The following is an 18,437-nucleotide window of genomic DNA, read 5'->3' as shown; positions in this document are numbered from 1 at the left end:
AAGAATCCTGAGAAAGATCGAAGTATCCTGATAAAGATCGAAGTATCCCGAGAAAGATCGAAGGATCCTGGATAAAGTCGCAGGATAGTCGAGAGGAGCATAATCGAGGTGATCGTAATCGAGAGGAAAGTAATCGTCGCGGAACGATGGATGTTTGCCGCGCGTCCGCGCAAATATTTTACGGACGGGACCCGGGGCGGCTCTGAGACATGTCGTCTCATGTTATTTGCGGATAGGAACAGAGCAAACAGCATATAGAAAGAAAGAAAGAGAGAGAGAGAGAGAGAGAGAGAGAGAGTGGACGAGAGAGGACTCAGGAGTATCGGCCCTTGAAAAGGAATCATCCCTTAAAAAGTAACGCGTCCGTCGACGAATCGCGTCACCGGAAATAAATTGGTTCGAGCGGCCGGGGAATCGCTGGGGAACGTTGTCCACGGACTACTGTGCTGCGAGGATCGCCGACTTCGATTCCGTTTCCAGTTCCACACTCGATGAAGATGCGGCGCTCGGCGAAATGTTGCTGCGTTTTACGGTAACGCCGTAACCCTTTTACTATCCCGGAACCCTTTAATTTCTAGGGAGAACGCGCGGCCGTTCGTCAGTGTCTTCGCGATTGGTAGGGTTGTTTGATAATAAAAATAATTGTAGATCGTAGTAGATCGTAGTAGATCGTGGTAGATCGTGGATTTTCGGGGCGAAACGGGATTCGAAACTCGGTTGAGGATTCGGGTGAGCTTTAACTTTTTTTGGTGATCGAGGCACTCCGCGAAAGTTCCCCGCAGGAGTTTTTGAATTTCCGGGGGCTTTAATGAAAGCTGGGAGAGTGCACTTTGCGATAGATCCATTTAGAATAGCCGCGGGACGAGGAATTACGGGTAAACATTGATAGATCCTGATCGATGGCTCGAGCGACGATGGCTGGCCATTCGACGATTTTTAAATTTCCTCCCGAGGGAATTTTCAAACTTTCGAGGGCTCGAATGAAAGCTCGGAGATCGTGCTTCATGCACAGTGTCTTGTAAATTCGAAGAAAAATTTTGCAAACCTGGCAAATCGAGGATCATTGAATTCCAAGGGTTGCTTTTTCCTTCTTTCCTGTAAAAAAACGCGATCGACCGAGCTCTTTAAACTCGCGCACGATACAGAAAAGAATAGCAAACAAATTAGCAACTAATTTCTCTCGAATAGCCGCCATTTATTACCTTGGACGCGTTTCGGCCATCGCGGATATTAGCGTCGCGGAAAGAAACGACCGCGAAGAAAATAATGCCGGGGAAGTGCCCGGGGGTTATCGAGAATGAGACGAGAAAGGAGGAAGCGAGAGAAAGAATCGCACGGCCCGATATCTGGTTCGGAAAGTTCCGGCACACCGTGGGCGGGCACGTCGAAAGTTCCTCCATTTACGGCGCGCACGCATTGTCCCGTTTATCCTTTTAGAAGAAAATGCCCTAAGTTTACGCGGAGATGGGCCGAGCGCGCGCCGCCACACGTAACTTTTACAAAGGAGGTAGTTTACGAAGGTCAGGCCGCTTCTGATATCGCGGCCGCGGACTTAAAAGAGACTTCGCCCGGGCCGTATAATCTCCGGTTCAGCGACGGGTCGCCAGAATCCAGCGCGCGCCTTTTGTCCCGCCGCCTGTCGCCAGAAGATATCGCGTTTTTTCTTTTTCCCAGCCAGCCGGCGATCTCGATTTCAATTTTCCAGCGGGCTCTTCCGCGAACCTTCCTCGAACTTCTGGAACCAGGGTCCCGGTTGCCGACGCGTTAACGGCCGTCTCTCCTTCTTATATATCCTTAGATACACGAACATTAACCCTTAACCATTTGCCCTCGAGCGGCGACTCTGAGACACCGCTGAAATTATTACAGCACGTTCGAATATAATTTTTATATTATGAAAAATTCGATTTCAGTGATTACTAAAAGTATAACAATATTCAATTTCATACGCATAAAATACATTTTATATTATAATATTAGAATTGCAGTTAAAATGGCTTCGGCAAAGGGTCGAAACGATATAACTCTTTTCAACCTGTAGTGAATCGCTAGAGTTTATTGCACAATTATTTAAATATTCTAAATGATCCTGTGATTATATTGCAATATAATTTACCCTGTTTTAAAGTAGACACTTTCAGCTTTAATTTGAGCTATATTACATGAAAATAGCACATCGGGAACATATTTAAAAATTCATTTGACCCATCGTTTTGAATTTACCTAATTTCCTTAGTCTTTTCAAATTTATCCAAAGATCTGATTCCTCTAAAAAATATCTAATCGGTGGAAAAATTTAATTCTTGTAAAAATTTGCAAGTCAAATCATGGCCATCGTTGGTTGCGCGAAATTAGAAGAGAAACGAGAATTACGGCGGAGTGTCCTGAATCGGAGAGCTGGTCGTCTACGATGTAATTAAACAATGAATAAGTCTTCGAGGACTTAATACTTGCTGGATCGAAGTGAAATTCTACTTTCCACTCACCGGTATCATTACTAAATTGCAAATCTTATGCATTTAAAGCGAGCAGGTACCTAGTATTAAAAAATTCGATAATAATATCTGAATAATAGATAACAACCGTGATGAAAAGCCGATTTCTAAGCTATCAATCAGCAAAGCGTTAATTTCGAGAATTTTTATTCTCGATAAAGATCCGCGGTTTCACAGTTACGGAAGCCGGAAGGGATTCCGCGATTCTGTCCTGATTCAAAGCGCGAATTACCATACGATTGTGCGACGCAAGAAAGCTTCGAGAACTTCCTCCGAACTTCCCGCGACAAAGATTCCACGGTATCGCTGTCTGCGGGTAACACGATTCGCCTGATCAAAGCGTCGGAAGCTCCGTCTCTCCGAATCTCTCGCGCCCCGTTTATTCGTCGCCGTTTGAAGATTTCGGATCGCTCGACGGGGAGACGAGCGCGAGCACACGCTGCTTCGAGGAGGTTAGGGTAATTTCGTAGCGAGCGCGAGCCTTCGAACTTTTCTGCAACCGGAGAACGAAGCTCTGCGAGACGCGGGAAAAAGTAGAAATTCTCCGGGATATCGCTGCTGAAAATACAGTACGGTATAATACAGTGCAGTAGAATGCAGGTTATGTTAGGTTATGTATAATACAGTACAGTATAACACAGTACTATTTTTTAAAAATAGCGTGATCAGTGTGAATTCAAAGCGATAATTCTGATGAATTTTCAGATACGTTCCCGATGAGCTATTTCAATGCAACTTAGCTGAAATGAAAGCTAAAAGTGTCTACTTTAAGATAGGGTGAATTAGATTGCGATAGAATGACGAGATGATTTCGAAAAATTAAAAGAAATCGATTTCTGACATCATAGATTCTACGTTGTTTAAAAGGGGAAGTTCGGACGCATTTTAAAATACGTTCTCGTGGAGCAATTTTCATGAAACTTGGCTCAAACGAAAGCTGAAAGTATCCACTTTAAATCAAGGTGGATGATTATGGTAATACATTATCTCAGAAGGAAACGCGAAGCAATTTGTTACGCGGCTCAATTGAATGTAATCCCCCCTTCTTAATGGAACGACCCGTTCGGCATGATTTCGCGCAACGATTCGCGGTTGTATAATTATTGCCGGCAACTTAGGAGCAGAATGGATGGCACGGGCGATGGTTTATGGATGCCGTAAGGCGGCCGACCCTCCGTCTCCCCCATTAGATCTAATGAATGCAATCGCGATGAGGTTAAACTGCGAATCGCGGAGAGCCGGGCTTCCTGTTTGCGCGAGGACGTAGCGGTGGGGGACTATTACGGGGATTCACGGCGATTCGCAGGATCGCCGATCGATACGTCAACTCGGCTCGCACGCGAATTCAATCTCGGACTGTCTCCGACGACGATCGGCGAGACGGCTGTTCGGAAATTCGCAGTTTCATCGGGGCGGAAAGCGATCGATGAAGGCCTCGCGACGCGACGGGCCGCGCGAAATTTCTCACGAGACTCGCGCGTATCAGTGTCGGCCGCGGGATTTCGCGGGCCGCGATCGTGCCGGAAGTAAGCCTCTGCGCGAAAACGATCGACGGATAAATCGACGGATAAACGAGGCGGCTTAGCGTCTTTATTGTTCGACGAAACGTTGATCCGATGCGAAGGGAAAATAAAAATTCGTATCGCCGTAACTCCGCGTGGAAAAATCTTAGGATATCGTTCCTGCGCTTATTTTGCAGAGTAAACTCTCTACTTTTATACCATTGTATTTATTTTATCCAAGCGATGTTATTTGTTACGAGGAAGTGTGAAAAGATGGCGGATCTTGAGCTGTTCAACGCTGACGGCGCGTTTCACCCTCGAAGAGCCGCAGAATCGCGAGAAAAAATCGTAGACCACTTTTTGTCGCGCCAATGTAAAGGGGAAACTTCCTTTTATAAGACAAAATTAAAGCGATTCCCAAAAAAAATTTTTTCAGTTCAGCACAGTCTTTCGAAGTTGCAATTGTTAGCCGAAGAGAAACAGCTTCGCGAATTGATACGCATCCGAGGCACAACGATCGCATCGTCTCGCTACAATTTTATTCGAGAATGAAACTAGTTCTCATAAAAGTGGAAGGTTCAAGCTTTAAAACGAGCGTGGAATGAACGTCTTACGATTTTTTTATTCAAAGCTACGCGAGCCTGAAGATCGAGAATTCTACGTCGGTTGTTACGCGATGATTCGACGCGACGCGCCGATGGTTCCGCACAGTGCCGTATTATACTGGCGCTTCGGAACGATTTCAAAGGTCGCAGGGAAAAGGGACGCGACGCGTGACGGGCCCGTGGAAGTGTTCAAAGGGCAGCCCGATGGTGATTCTTCGATCGCGGCTTCGTTGCGTTCCGCGCGCTGCGTTGAATCAGGGAGCGATTAACCCTTTCGGTGAGAGCACTCTGTCCGCCATGACGCTTCCGCTGTACGAGGCCCCGCGCCGAAAATTGCCGAGTCCTCCTTTATAAGAAAATATTTCCCAAGCGTTAAAGAAAAACTGTGCTCAATAAAACGACATTTTCGAACAAAAGTACTTATATAAAATATTAACATATTTATATAAAATATTAACATTTATTTATATAAAATTCTGTTATTTATACCGGTCGTCGCAAGTGCGCCGGATATATCCGGCGCTCGGCCAGAGCGGTCGTCGCGCGGACGCCGGATATATCCGGCACTCGTACCGAAAGGGTTAAAGGGCCGAGCAATATCGCGATAATTCGCCGGCGATCACGGATTATTGTTCGCTTATTATTATTCGATTCAAAGCGAGATTCCCGCGAGGAGATTCGTGCGTTCGAAGCGCCGGGGGAGTGGGGGTGGGGGGACCAGGCTCGAATCGTTTCGGCGAAGAAAGAAACCGTCGTCAGCGGGAGAAGTTTAGGAAAAATCGCGCGGGCTTAATGAACTTTTCCAGTCGATTTTTCCGGCCTCGCCGCCGCCAGATTGCTTTCTTCGCCGGCTCCTCGCGTTCTCCAGCCACCGTTCACCCCGGATTCGTTAAATTAAACTTCGCTAAACTGTTTTGTACTCTCGGCCGGCCGACCCGCGCGAAGCAATCTGTTTGTTTTATTCAATTATCCTGATCCAATATTTTCAAAGCCGAGGATCTCCCCTCGTCCAATATTTTCGAATCTACCGCGGCGAACGAACGGTCCTGAAATTGCTTCCGACTTTGCCTGCCGTCGTCGACGATCTTGCAAAAAACGTCGCGAGCGATTCTCTCCTCGAGAAAAGTGTCGCGATTTTAATTCCAGACTAAAAATCGTAACTCCGTTAACAATCCCACAGCGTCGAAAATAATAACGTCCCACGGATACTCGTCGCATTTTCAAGATCCCGCCCGTCCATTTTTATTACAAATTCCATCTCGCACGTTTAACAATTCCTGCCGGAGGCAGCGAATTTTTTTAACGAAGCGCACGCCGTGCATTTATTTACACCTCCGCGCATTCTTCTCAGTCTCCGTAACGTTCCGCGAAACGTCTGAGCGGCTTCGCGGCGGTTTGAACAACGACCCCCTTCAATTTTTTAACGAATTCTACCGGCGCGAAGTTTGCCCGTCGCTTTCGTAAATTGTACGCGTCGCGCGAGCAGCGTCGGGTTACGTGAAAGAACGTCGGAGGGTTTCGGCAAACGGTGTCGTGTTGCAGGATGGTTCGATCGTCGATTAGGCGAAGGTTCTACGGGCGACGAGAGGATCCACCGGTTGCTCGTAACGGGAGAACGCCAACACGTTCTGCGTTCGATAACGGCGGCCCATTGACGAGCCCGTTTCGTCGCAAGTCGACGTTCGAGCGAGCGACTCTCCGTTCGTTCTACGAAATTCCTCGCCGGAAATAAGCTTCCACCGTTGCAAAAATCCGCCCAGCGATTGCTTTCGCGCGTCCGGAGACTGAATTCTCCCCCCCCGGGGTCTCCCCCGGGGATCGGAACAAGAATTACTACTTTCGGATTCATGCATTTCGTACGCGAGATCTGTACACGGTGTTTCAATTGCCGCGCCTGTTACGATTCGATCCGATCGCTCGGAATTATGCTTGGAAATTATGCGCGGCTGATTATTGCCATTAGCATCGGGAGATTAACAATAAAAAGACTTCGACGACTGTAAAAAGACGTGATAGAAAGATTTGGCGTAATTGGTTTAGGTTTTGTGCAATATCAAATTCGGTTGGAGGAAGCTAAATGAAAATTTATTTCATCTCTGACGCGTTGTTTTAATGAATTCAGAATAATATTGTAACAGTTTAAAATTGTTTCAATGGTTCTCAGTTTTGCCAGAAATTATAGTTGAAAGGGGTAATTATCATAATTGGAACAAGTATTTGAAATAATTGAAGGGTGTATTTATTGTAACTGGAAGAAGTGTTTGTTACAATTGAAAGGAATATTTGTCATAATTGCAAGGAATATTTGTCATAATCGAAAGGAATATTTGTTACAATCGAAAGGAATATTTGTCATAATCGAAAGGAATCTTTGTCACAATTGAAACAAATATTTATCATAATTGAAACACCACGGTATATAGCTCGAAGTACTGATTATTCTCCTGTCGTTTCGCAAAAAGCGTTAATTGCATCAATGTGTCCGATACAATCGTATCCGGCAACTGCGTTCGACGATTTTATCCGCGGCGGAGAGAAATTATTTTTTATTGGGATTAGCGCGGGGAGAATACAAAAATCAATGTAACGAGAGCGTTCGCTCCAATTGAACGGGGCATTTATCATAATTAGACTGCAGATTTTATGCATTTACGACGGGAACGAGTGGATTAAATACAGAACGGTGGAAAGAATTTTAAAATACCGTGTCGCATTATTTTCAACTCGCTAAAGAATCGCTAAAGAACAAAAATTAAATCGGCAATTTAATCTAAAGAAGCCGGACAATTGTTTTCGAAGCCCTTCGATTAATTCGATAAGTTGCGAATAGCGCGACAGTGTTGTTAAATTCTTCTTGTATTTATGCAATTTTATACTTCAAACTTAATTTTATTTATAAACTCATAAAATTCACTTTTATTCTATGATCAATTGAAAATTGTCTGAAACACTTTTCGTCCACGCGAACTTTTTAAAAGAGTTAATTATATATATATAATATATAATAATAATAATAATAATAAATAAGCCGCGTTATAAAAGAGTTAATTGTTAACGGGTCGCATTGTTTGGAAGTTAGAGGCAGTTCCAGCCGAGAATAGAGCACCGAAGTTCGCGGCGCGTTAATATGTTTGCAAAAGGTTCCCCCCCGTTGAAACGCCCTCTAGATTGTGGACGTTTCCGTCGTTTCAAGAGGACGGAACTCGCGTTCCACGGGAATACGTTGCCATTTTCCCCTTTGCACAGTGGTCAAGCTTTGCAGGAAGCCCCTTTGTCGCGGTCCGCCGAAAGGGATTCCCTCTTCCCGTCTCCGTCGATTGTGCAACGGCGGTGCCGCGGGACTTGCCGGCTCTAAGAAAACCTCGAAAGAATAGGCGTGCTTGCTCGGCTCGCGGCTTCCGCCGTGCGACAATCGACGTTTAACACGTTCGACCAACTCGGCGCGCCTCGGACCGTTCCATTTACCAACCCTTAAAATACAAACATTTAATAGACTGTACACTTTACTCAGTGCCATTTTAATTGTCAGGTTATGTCAGGTCTACTTTTTCTATCTTTTCACGTTCTACGTTTCTATTTCTCGATATCCCGCGTTTCTTCACATTTTTATACTTCACATTTTTATACTTTACATTTCCATATTATTCCGTTTCTCCACATTTTCGTACCTTACCGTCGCGTATTGTTCGATCACCATATTCCACATTTTTATATTCCGCGGCTTTACACTCCATATCTCCGTAATCCACGATTTTTATATCTTTACATTTCAATATTCCGCATTTTTACACGGTGACCATCTGCATTTCACATTTCCATGTTCCCCGTTCAACGTCCACACTTTCCACGGTCCACGCCGGTTAACGTACCGGTTCTCGCGGACGAACGACAAGTCAAAGCGAAAGATAATTGATAATAAAGTCCCCGCGGATAATCGAGACATCACACTGCGCGGCCTGAAAGATTAATCAAAGGCAACGGCGTCCAATTTATTCGGGGCACTAATATCGAGTTTGTGCGTGACAGCGACGATAATCAGTCTCTGTGTCCTCCCCCCTCCTTCCCTAACTAGAACATTTTGCTCGGTCAGTGCATGAATAATTCCGAAGACGTTTCGGGTCGAACCCGGGAGGGGTGGTTTCGCCAGATGCGACGCAGGCCGGGGAACAAGGCTCCCTTTGAGTATGCTCACGCGATTAGACCTCCCTTTCTTCGACGGTGTTCAAAGCCACGGTTTCCACCGCTGTGTAGGTCAGGGTGTCGAGAGGTCTACCCTCTTCGCGGTCTTAGCTACCCTCCGGTCCCCGGGAAAGTGTCGTTGTGCTCCGAGCCGCCCTCCGCTCGATTCGAGGGGGCGAGAAACAAAATGGTGGGCGGGATTAGGTGAAACCTCGAAGGAGCGAGCCGCTGTCGCCCAGACAATGGCGACGCGTCGTCGATATCCGGAAATTCGATCCGCGATTATCGACGGCGGGGGATGTCGTACAACGTTCCGTCGTCGCGTCGGTCGCCCGCGCCGTTCCCCGATTTACGCGTCGACCGGTTTCGTTTATGCCCGACGCAATTACATGACCGAATTCTACGGTGCGACGGTCAAAGCGGCTCGTTTTTAATTTCGCCGCCGTTGCGCTCGCGTGAAACGTAGACGAGCCGAGACGCCGGGCGGAACGCGCGCGGAACGAGATTCCGGAAGCGCCTCGCTTCTGCGAACATTTATTTGCGCGCCCGGCGAGATAGGCTTGCTTTGATTCCGACAGTTCCGCGATTGTGCCGAGGGGATTCGATTAGTCGGGGAATTGACTTGGCGGGAAATTAAATTTGTTGGAAAATTGAACTTGTTGGAGGATTGCATTTGTCGGAGGATTGATTTTGTCGGAGGATTGAGTATGTTACAGAATTGAATATGTTATAGAATTGAATATGTTACAGAATTGTATATGTTAAAGAATTGAATATGTTGAAGAATGTTATAGAATTGAATATGTTAGAGGAACGAATTAGTCAAGGAATTAAATTTGACAGGGAATTATATTTATCAGGAAATTAAATCCGTCAGAGAATAGAATTTATAAAAGAATTAAATTTGTCACAGACTAGAATTTATAAAAGAATTGAATCTGTCATAGACTAGAATTTATTACAAAATTAAATCTGTCATAACCTAGAATTTATAAAAGAATTGAATCTGTCAGAGAATAGAATTTATTACAAAATTAAACCTGTCATAACCTAGAATTTATAAAAGAATTGAATCTGTCACAGACTAGAATTTATTAGAGAATTGAATCTATCATAGACTAGAATTTATTACAAAATTAAATCTGTCATAACCTAGAATTTATAAAAGAATTGAATCTGCCATAGACTAGAATTGATTAGAGAATTGAATCTGTCATAGAATCGAACAAGTCAGAGAATTAACTCCGTTCGGATTTCCATCGGAGCCACTTCAAAGAGATCGCAAGTCTCCGACGTTCGACGAGCAAGGCGCTTTTTCGCGGCGTTTTACGGCGACCGTTTTGTCAGATAAAGGCAGATATGCAGATAAACTGGCTCCCGCCGGATGGCGGTCGGCCCCGACTGAAATTTCATTTAGGAGGAGAGAGGGAGAGAGAGTTTCTTCCAATCCCGAAAGGCTCTAAAATCCGAGGAAGGCGAGACAATTACCGGGGGACGCGGATTAAATTCGTTTCGTCGCGACGCAACGGGAAACGGTTTTGTTGGCCGAAGAATTCGCGGACGCGCGTTGATTCGTTTCCTATTCCGTCGGTAAATCTTTACGGGGAACTTGAAAAACTCACCCTTTTACTAACGAAACAGAGAACACGATTGAAATTCTTCTGAAAATGCAGATTTATCTTATTATTCCGATAAGATCAGACTGTCTCGAGATATTAATGAAATATTATTAACAATCTCAGAAACCGTCGTCATTTGAAGAGGCTCGTTCGCGTCGCTCCCTGGAAAGTTAACATCCGCGACCGGTTCGTTAGAAAGTCAATTAGGCGGCAACCCGCTGGAGGGGATGATTGCGTTTTGTTCGAAGCAGCCGCGGTTGCGTAACGCGTGCTGGGGAGGCTAAACTGAATCTCGTTGTTTTCTAATCGGTGCGATCGTTCACGGGCTGGCCGGAGCAAGGTCGAAAGTTTAGAGGCACAATAACACGGTCTCGTTAACGCAGCCGCCCCTCCCCTCTATCGCGATCCTCACGCGCGCCACGTGTTCCCGTTTCTGCGACGTTACATTAAGCAGATTGCGCCCTCGGTTTTCCTGTCCGCGGAACGGCGCGGCGGCGGCGGCGGCGCGATGCCTCGCCGAGAGTCTGTCTATTTGTCCCGTGCCAGATCCAGTTCTCCAGCCTCTCGCGGCTCCGGTTTCCGTTCAAGGTGACGGATGCTGCCAGGTGAAATCCGTGTCGACGCCGCGACGTTCGTTAATCGCAATAAAGGAGAGTGGCCGCCGAATGCAGCGCGAAAACGGTGCACAACCGTCGTGCATCCGGCGCCTCTTAAAGCGCGAACACCTTTTTTTTTACCAAGCCGCGCCGAACGACTTGCACGTTCCTTTCAAATGGCGCGGGGAACCAGCTGAACGCCAACCGAGGCGCTGCTTTCTTTAATTTTGCTATTGGAAGATTGAGACGAAGATAAAAAAGATAATAAAAATTTCTGGACCTTTAGCATAGAGGGGAATTTTATTTTGCTCCAATCACTGTCTAGTAAACCGATCTCCAATATCACCTGAATAGTTCGACTCATCAGCCGCGGTTCGAAAAAATACTTGTCGCGTTCTAAAAGCCGTGTTCGCCTGAAAGGCGTCGGGGCTCGGAGAAAGGGCGCCGCCGCTTTTGTCGCCGCGTAGCCAGCGCCTCGTTATTCCGGTCCCCGAGCGATGTTTATTTAAAAAGAAGTCGGTTAACGCGACCGTAAAAATTGTTAATGCACCTTCGAGAACGCGGCACGGTGTATATATGCTCTCCCCGCACGTTTCTTCAGCGCCGTGAATTTCTACGCGGCGATAGGATCCCGCGAAGAAATTAGGGTCTCGCGAAAAAGCACGTAAAACGGCGACGGGACATTTTAGGACGCGTAAAACCGTTACGCGGGCTTGAGAGACACTTCGGGCGGCTGGATGGAGAGGCTTTTGGTTCCGCTGAAAAGTTTTAGAGCACGGTGAAACGGAATTACAGACTCCGTGGGGCTCGCGCGGACAGTTTAACGACGCGTTGTAAGGGTGCGGACGGACTCGGGGATGATGGATTCGATACGGGGACGCGTTAGGGTCTGCTGGAAAAAAAACTCCGGGGATGCGGAGGGACTGGATTAGACGTCCTGAAGGGATCTCGGGGCGAGCAGGATTTTTCCTGGGACCTGTACAAACATTGCGTGGGGTTGTAAGACAGTTGTGAGAAGGGGTGCGGAGCTTTATGTGAAATAAATGCCGTCGTTACTTATCTATTTATCGTGTTAGTAATCGTGTTAATAAGCTGACATTAGAACAATATTTCCAAATTGTTTAAACGGTTTTGAAATTATTTAAATTTAATTTGAATTTAATTTAAATTTAATTTTAGTGAAAATGAATATCTTGGGGGAAATGCAATGGTTTCAGGGCCTCTAGAAATACTCTAAAGATAATTATAGATTTAAAAGCGAGTTAATTATTATTGCCAGACCGTGGATCGTCATGCAAATAAAAATAGTTCCGAGAGAATGTTGTCCAACCCCGAGCAAATGAAAAAATGGGTTAATCATAGCGGAAACAAGTGCATGCAATCCGCGGTCTAGCTGTCACCGTCAGCGTCTACAAGACAATGGTCCCCCGCCTTCTGTTGCAGATGAAGAGGAGCCATGATGACGCCTTGAGTCGTCGGAACAACGACGGCGACTGATTATGACGCGCGTCCGCACGCGCCGCGATCTCTCTCGTCTCCTCCTGCCATTCTCACCCCTCAAGACCCTTCATCTTCCTCGCAGCCTGACTCTCATCCTCCTCGGCCTGGTCTGCGTTCGCAGCGTGCTGCCCTATAACGAGCCTGCGAAGCCTCGGAGCCAGGACCCGGTCGACCCACGCCCGAACAACATTACCGAGAAAGAAGGTCGCCGAAGTAACCTGGAAGACACGGGAGACTGGACGCAGCTGGATCGAAACGAGGAGGCTGACACAGCGGACGAGTCGAAGGGCGAGAAGATCTCAGCGGATCATCCACTGCAAATATCGGAGGGAAGTTCTATCGTAGTCTCGAGAACCGGAGAGTATCTCGAAAACTCCGCGGAGTACTCGCAGCTGATCGAGATCGCTGTTGGAACTCCGAGAACCCATTACGAGACCGTTGCACGCCATGAAAGGCGAAAGTCTCGGCTGGGCGGGAGCCCGGAGGTCCACGGTTCGACTTGGTCCGACGTAGATTTCGGTGATTACACGGCGCCGAGAGCGAGGAGGAACTTCAGAAACGGCAAATTGGGCGGCAAATCGAAGTCCACGGACCTGGAAGAGTCGGATCCTGATTGCGAGGACTGTGAGGACGAGGAGTCGGAGGGCAAAGTCACCGACACTCCCAGGTCGAGCGAGAACAATGAGACCGGAGGAGGAGATGGCTCGGCGGAAGTCGACGTTGACCTTCCACCAGCCGCGGCCAATGCCAGCGACGAGGAGCCGTTCACGGGGTTCGAAGGCTCGCAGAAGTTCCCCATAAAGGTGACCTACAAGCCGGCGGTGGTTCCTCAGGTGGAGAAGTTCGACAGGAGACACTTCGGCCCGCCGAAGCTGGAGGACGCCGAGACAACGTTGGCTATCTTCCCGACCACCTTGTCCCCGGATCTGCCGAAAAGTCCCGGGAAGGACGTCCTCCATCGGCACAGGAAGGTGGACGAGATCACGGAGGAGGAGCGGAGGCAGGAGACCATCGACGCGATCGAGAACGCGAACGATACGGATGATCTCTGGCTTCCCGGCGCCTCTTCCGGCCGTAGATCGTCGAACATCGCTGCGGGCAAGCCGGCCGCGGAGGAGAAACGGGCTACTACAATGGTCCCTGCGACGAGCACCGGGAGCGATAAGGCCAGCAGCGCTATCCCGTTGACGACGGAATCGACCGAGAAGATAAACGTGACCATCCTCGGCTTGTTCGAGATGACGCGGGGCTTGGAGCCGAGACCCGAAGGCCCCAGCGAGCTGCAGGCCGCCAGGATGGCTGTCGAGCATGTCAATGAGATGAACATGCTGTCCAGGTTCAGGCTGAGGCTCGTCCACAACGACACCAAGGTGAGACTCGCGATCGATTCGTTGCTCGGTGAATGTAGTCTGGTCAGGGTAGTCCGGGGAATTGCTGACGAGCTGGTCGCGCGCGCGTTTTATGCGTTCGGGCTGAAAATTGGTAACGTGACGCGCGAAATACCGTGGGCGGCTTATTTTCGAGTAATCGAACGCTAGAAATAACGTCGTTGAAAGTTCCGTAACTTGGCGAGAAAAAATCGTAGCGACTTCGTTCGGCCCTCGAATTAAAGGGGAAGGTTCAAGCTTTGCGATGGTGGAAACCGCGTGCTCGAGAAAACATTATCCTTGTCTGTAGAGGACGTTAAAGTTTGCACTTTTTCGGAATCTTGAACATTCGGATTTACGATACTATGATCATAAGGATGAATGATATTAAAAATTAGAAAGGATGATATTAAAAATTGGATATAATATCGTGAAGAGAAAGTTTTGAGCTTTAATTTGAAGCAAATTTCATAATTATATGACAGCTTTTAACGGAGTTACAGCTGTACGAAGATCGACGACTTTTCTGGCGATTTAATTTTGCTGCTGGATGTGCTAAGAGCAGAGATGCATCCTTGCAGCCGCGATCGGGATAGAAAAATCATGTCGAAAGACAAAACGTTACAGAGTACAAAGCATGTCGTGAAGGGGATGATTTCGAAGCATTGATCATCCACGAAGCTGCGCCGCGTCCGTCGCGTAATTAGCAATTATCTCGCGAGGCGGTCTCCGGCGATATTAAAATCCATTCCGGAGTAAGATCGTTGTCTGTCTGGTCGAAATAAAATCTCATTTGCGGGGGCGTACAAGGAAAGCATTTCAACCGGAGGCCCTCCTCTGACCGCTATCGGGAAGAAACGAAGAGGAGCGTCGCATGCAAATTTTCGGGAACGCATTAGCGGCGGAGGGCCGTTTGATAGGACTGCGTCGTCTCTCGCGAGGGGCTGTTTTCTCGTGGCGCGGATTCTTCGGTGGAAATTCGTCGGGCGTGGGATTGGTTAGATTACGGAATGGCCTACGGCCGTTCTCCGCTCCGGATCCCATTTCCAGCCGGGCACTCCAGCTACGTGAGAAGCACGCAGACTCCGGGCACGGGGCCAACAATAGACGGAGGAGTGCGGGGGCTCACGCACTCGGCCGAGTTCCCGAAAGACACGTAAAGGCCACGTGACGCGCTCCGGGGCGGCCGCCCACCCCACCCCCCACCCCCCTGTCTAATGAGACTCGTCCGTGGAAAAAAAGAACCGGGGCGAGAAACGGCTCCCGATCCGGCAAACAATTGGCAACACCGCCGAAAGTTTGCCAGCCGGTGCGTATCCCAGAATCCCATTTTCGAAAAGAATGCTCCGCGAGAGATGGAAACGTACCACCTAATTAACCGGTCTCTTCTCCTGCCATGTAGCTCTGCCGTCGGGAAACAAGAGCAAAAGAGAGAGCAAAAGAGAGAGAGAGAGAGAGAGATGATTCTCCTACTTGTTGAATTAACTCCCCCGCCGCGCGACGCCAGGAGACGCGCGACGATCATTAATTCTACCTTGGGTTTTGCATCGCGGCCCGCTCCATCCATTATGCCCGAGGAACAGCTGTTTTCGAACACCTGTACTAACCCGGAACGACGAGTCCGGTGGCCCCCGGGCCGTGATTGCCCGTCGACGGCCTCTCGACGATTAGGCGTGCCCGGGGGGCGGAGCCGGGAGGGCTTTCCGCTGGACCGCGGATAATCCGAGACGCAGATATTTGGGTTGACGTGTGCTCGGCTCGGTTTGCGCGTGACGTTCGATTTTGTTGGATGTTGACAGGAGAATCTAATTGCCGACCAACAGCCCCGCAGCGTTGATTAGAGGCGGTGGAATAGGTGGGCCAGCGGACGTCAATCACAACTGATCAAGTTCCACTTAACGTCTCTCTTTATTAGCTGTGTATTCTCGTACAATGTATTCTTTCGAATACAGTAATCGAATGGGCGTGGTTGATATGAGCATGGACAACGTGGGCGTGGCTAATAGAGGCGTGGCTAATATAGGCGTGGCTAATGAGAGCATTTTTATGTCGCGTAGATGTTCCTGAATTTTAAAGACGTTAGAATTTCACCGCCTTCTATGTTGCCAACCCTTCTCATTACCTGAACCAGTCACGCCCACAAGTGGGCGAGGCTGGCGTGCACCGGTGCACGGTCACGCCTACTCGGAGCTCGAATATAACGCGTCGACGCATCGATTCACTGTCCGTCGATCCGTAGGAAGCTCGACAGCGGAGCCTGTTTCGTATTCGACGCGGTAGTCGGCCAGGTTGGCCGGTGAATCAAGAAGTGCGCGAATTAAGGGGCCGCCACCCCCAACTTGTTGAGTTAATACGGTTTTCCGGTTTTTCTGGCGTTGCTCCCGCGAGCCAGCCGGCCGAGCACAATGCGAGATACATTCCCCCTCCGAAGGAGGCGGAACACGGTTTTCCGCGGACAATGCCGGCTTGCACGCGCTCCGCCGGGCTACTCCGTCGGTCTTCCTTTTTCTTTTTTTTTCGGCGCTCCTTTTTCCGGCCCGGGCCGTTGTTTGCCGCTTCTCTGGGAATAGGCGTTCCCAAACAACGGCCGGTGTTATTTTTAATTCGGCAACGGGACGCGCCGGAGAGACGGAAATGATCGGCGAGAGCCAACAAATTTTTTTTCCGCCGCGCGCTGTGTTTCCTTTCCTCCTCTCCTCTTTGTCCGCGTTCGCCCCTCGCCCACCCCCGTACTCGCTCCACCCCCCGTGTTTTTTCACCGTTATTTCACCGCCGAGTACCGTTCGCCGTTTTTTTCTTTTTCGGCACAAAGGCCGACGCGCGGCCGAAAGTAAGATTCGCCGTGAGAGCGCCGAGCGTGTGCACGTTGTTCCGATCAAACAGTCGGCTCGAGCGATTTAATTGCTCCCGGCGGAGTTGCATGTTTTCGAGCGTATCAACGACCCTCGTTACACGCGGTTATCGACAGCGCGTTGACGTGGAATTCAAGGAGTGGCAGTTGACACGAACTAAGAGGAAAAACAGTTCGACGACGGCGGCCGCCGCTCGTCGAAAGAGGCCTCGTGCCGCAGACAACGCGAGAGAGAGAGGGAGAGAGAGAGTCGCCCCGGCTCGAGATCGCGGTCGTCCTAATTCCGCCCGTTTCATAATTCTGGGCTTGTTTAAAAACTCGATTGAAAATTACATCGACGGCCTACCGTTGCCACGCGAATTCGGTTATCGGGCCGGTAGCGAATCGGGACGGCCGGCCGCATCGGAAAAACTTTCGCTCGCGGGAAATCGAGCGTTTATTGCTGCTTAATTGTAAGCGAAAATTATGCCTCGTTCCACATACCGCCTGCACAGATTCTGCGATTTTTAGAAAAAATATTATTTCCTATTATAAAATATATATTTACATAATCGAAGATCCCAAAGTCTGATCATCGCTGATTCTCCTCGCCGTTTAAGGCCGATCTGCTCGAAAACAAAAAGCTTCGTTATTCCACGATCACTGTCCACCTTTTCACCATCGATCAGCCGCGCGCCTGACGTGCATCAAGCGACGAGCGAATCGCCGGAGGGCCATCCCTCGCTCGCCCGTAATTCACCGTTCATTCGATATTTATTGGCTTGGCGCCGGTCCACGCCCTCGGAACAGCTGCAAATGAGGTTTGAAACAAGCGTAATTTGCGAATCTACGCAAAGCTAATTTAGAAGTGAAATTTCGACCCATATAGCGCGGCGCTCGCGCGCGCGCGCGCGCGACCTCGCCGGCTTTCAGAGACGACAGCTCTCGAAAATATTCCGCGCGCGCGGCGGAGCAAGGCGACGTCGTTGCACACGCTTGCGAGTTCGAGGATCGCGTGACACATGTTCCCCCGTGCGCATGCATAGGTAATACGGTCCTGGCCGTGGCTACCGGCAAGGTGTCGCCAAAAGGACGCCTGTCGAAGAACTGTCGCGAGAACCGTCGCCCCGCCCCCGTACGCGAAAAGATCGGGGCTCGAATAACGAAAATGCCCCCGTTGCACAGAGGTGAATTTCGCTAAAATCGTAACTAAAATCCGAGCGAATTTTTTTACATGTACATCTTTTCCTTGTGCATTCTATATTATTTTTTAATAATCGCAGCAAAAAGCAGAGGAGTCATTTTATTAATCACAGAAATAAATTTTGTTGCTCTCAAGAAAATACATTAGCTTCCTATAGCAAAAATGTAACATTCTATATTATTTTTTAATAATCGCAGCAAAAAGCAGAGGAGCCATTTTATTAATTGCAGAAATAAATTTTTTTGCTCTCAAGAAAATACATTAGCTGCCTATAGCAAAAATGTAACATTCTATATTATTTTTTAATAATCGCAGCAAAGAGCAGAGGAGTTATTTTATTAATCACAGAAATAAATTTTGTTGCTCTCAAGAAAATACATTAGCTTCCTATAGCAAAAATGTAACAGTCTATATTATTTTCTAATAATCGCAGCAAAAAGCAGTGGAGTTATTTTATTAATTACAGAAATAAATTTTTTTGCTCTCAAGAAAATACATTACTTTCCTATAGCAAAAATGTAATATACATTAAAGGCAATC

General features: G+C 48.1%; 1 protein-coding gene across 1 annotated transcript; it reads left to right on the top strand.

Moving 5' to 3' along the window:
* Positions 1–329: 329 nt before the first annotated feature.
* LOC144469971 (uncharacterized) lies at positions 330–14,034 on the top strand. Its single transcript, XM_078180723.1, has 2 exons — positions 330–532; positions 12,440–14,034. The coding sequence occupies exon 2, from the start codon at positions 12,496–12,498 to the stop codon at positions 14,032–14,034; it is 1,539 nt and encodes a 512-aa protein (XP_078036849.1). The 5' UTR covers positions 330–532; positions 12,440–12,495.
* Positions 14,035–18,437: the final 4,403 nt, after the last annotated feature.

Source organism: Augochlora pura, chromosome 5 (assembly GCF_028453695.1).
Source record: "Augochlora pura isolate Apur16 chromosome 5, APUR_v2.2.1, whole genome shotgun sequence".
In the NCBI taxonomy this organism is placed as follows: domain Eukaryota; kingdom Metazoa; phylum Arthropoda; class Insecta; order Hymenoptera; family Halictidae; genus Augochlora; species Augochlora pura.
The sequence above is the reverse complement of the archived record's forward strand: the minus strand, read 5'-3'. Positions and strand labels throughout refer to the sequence as shown.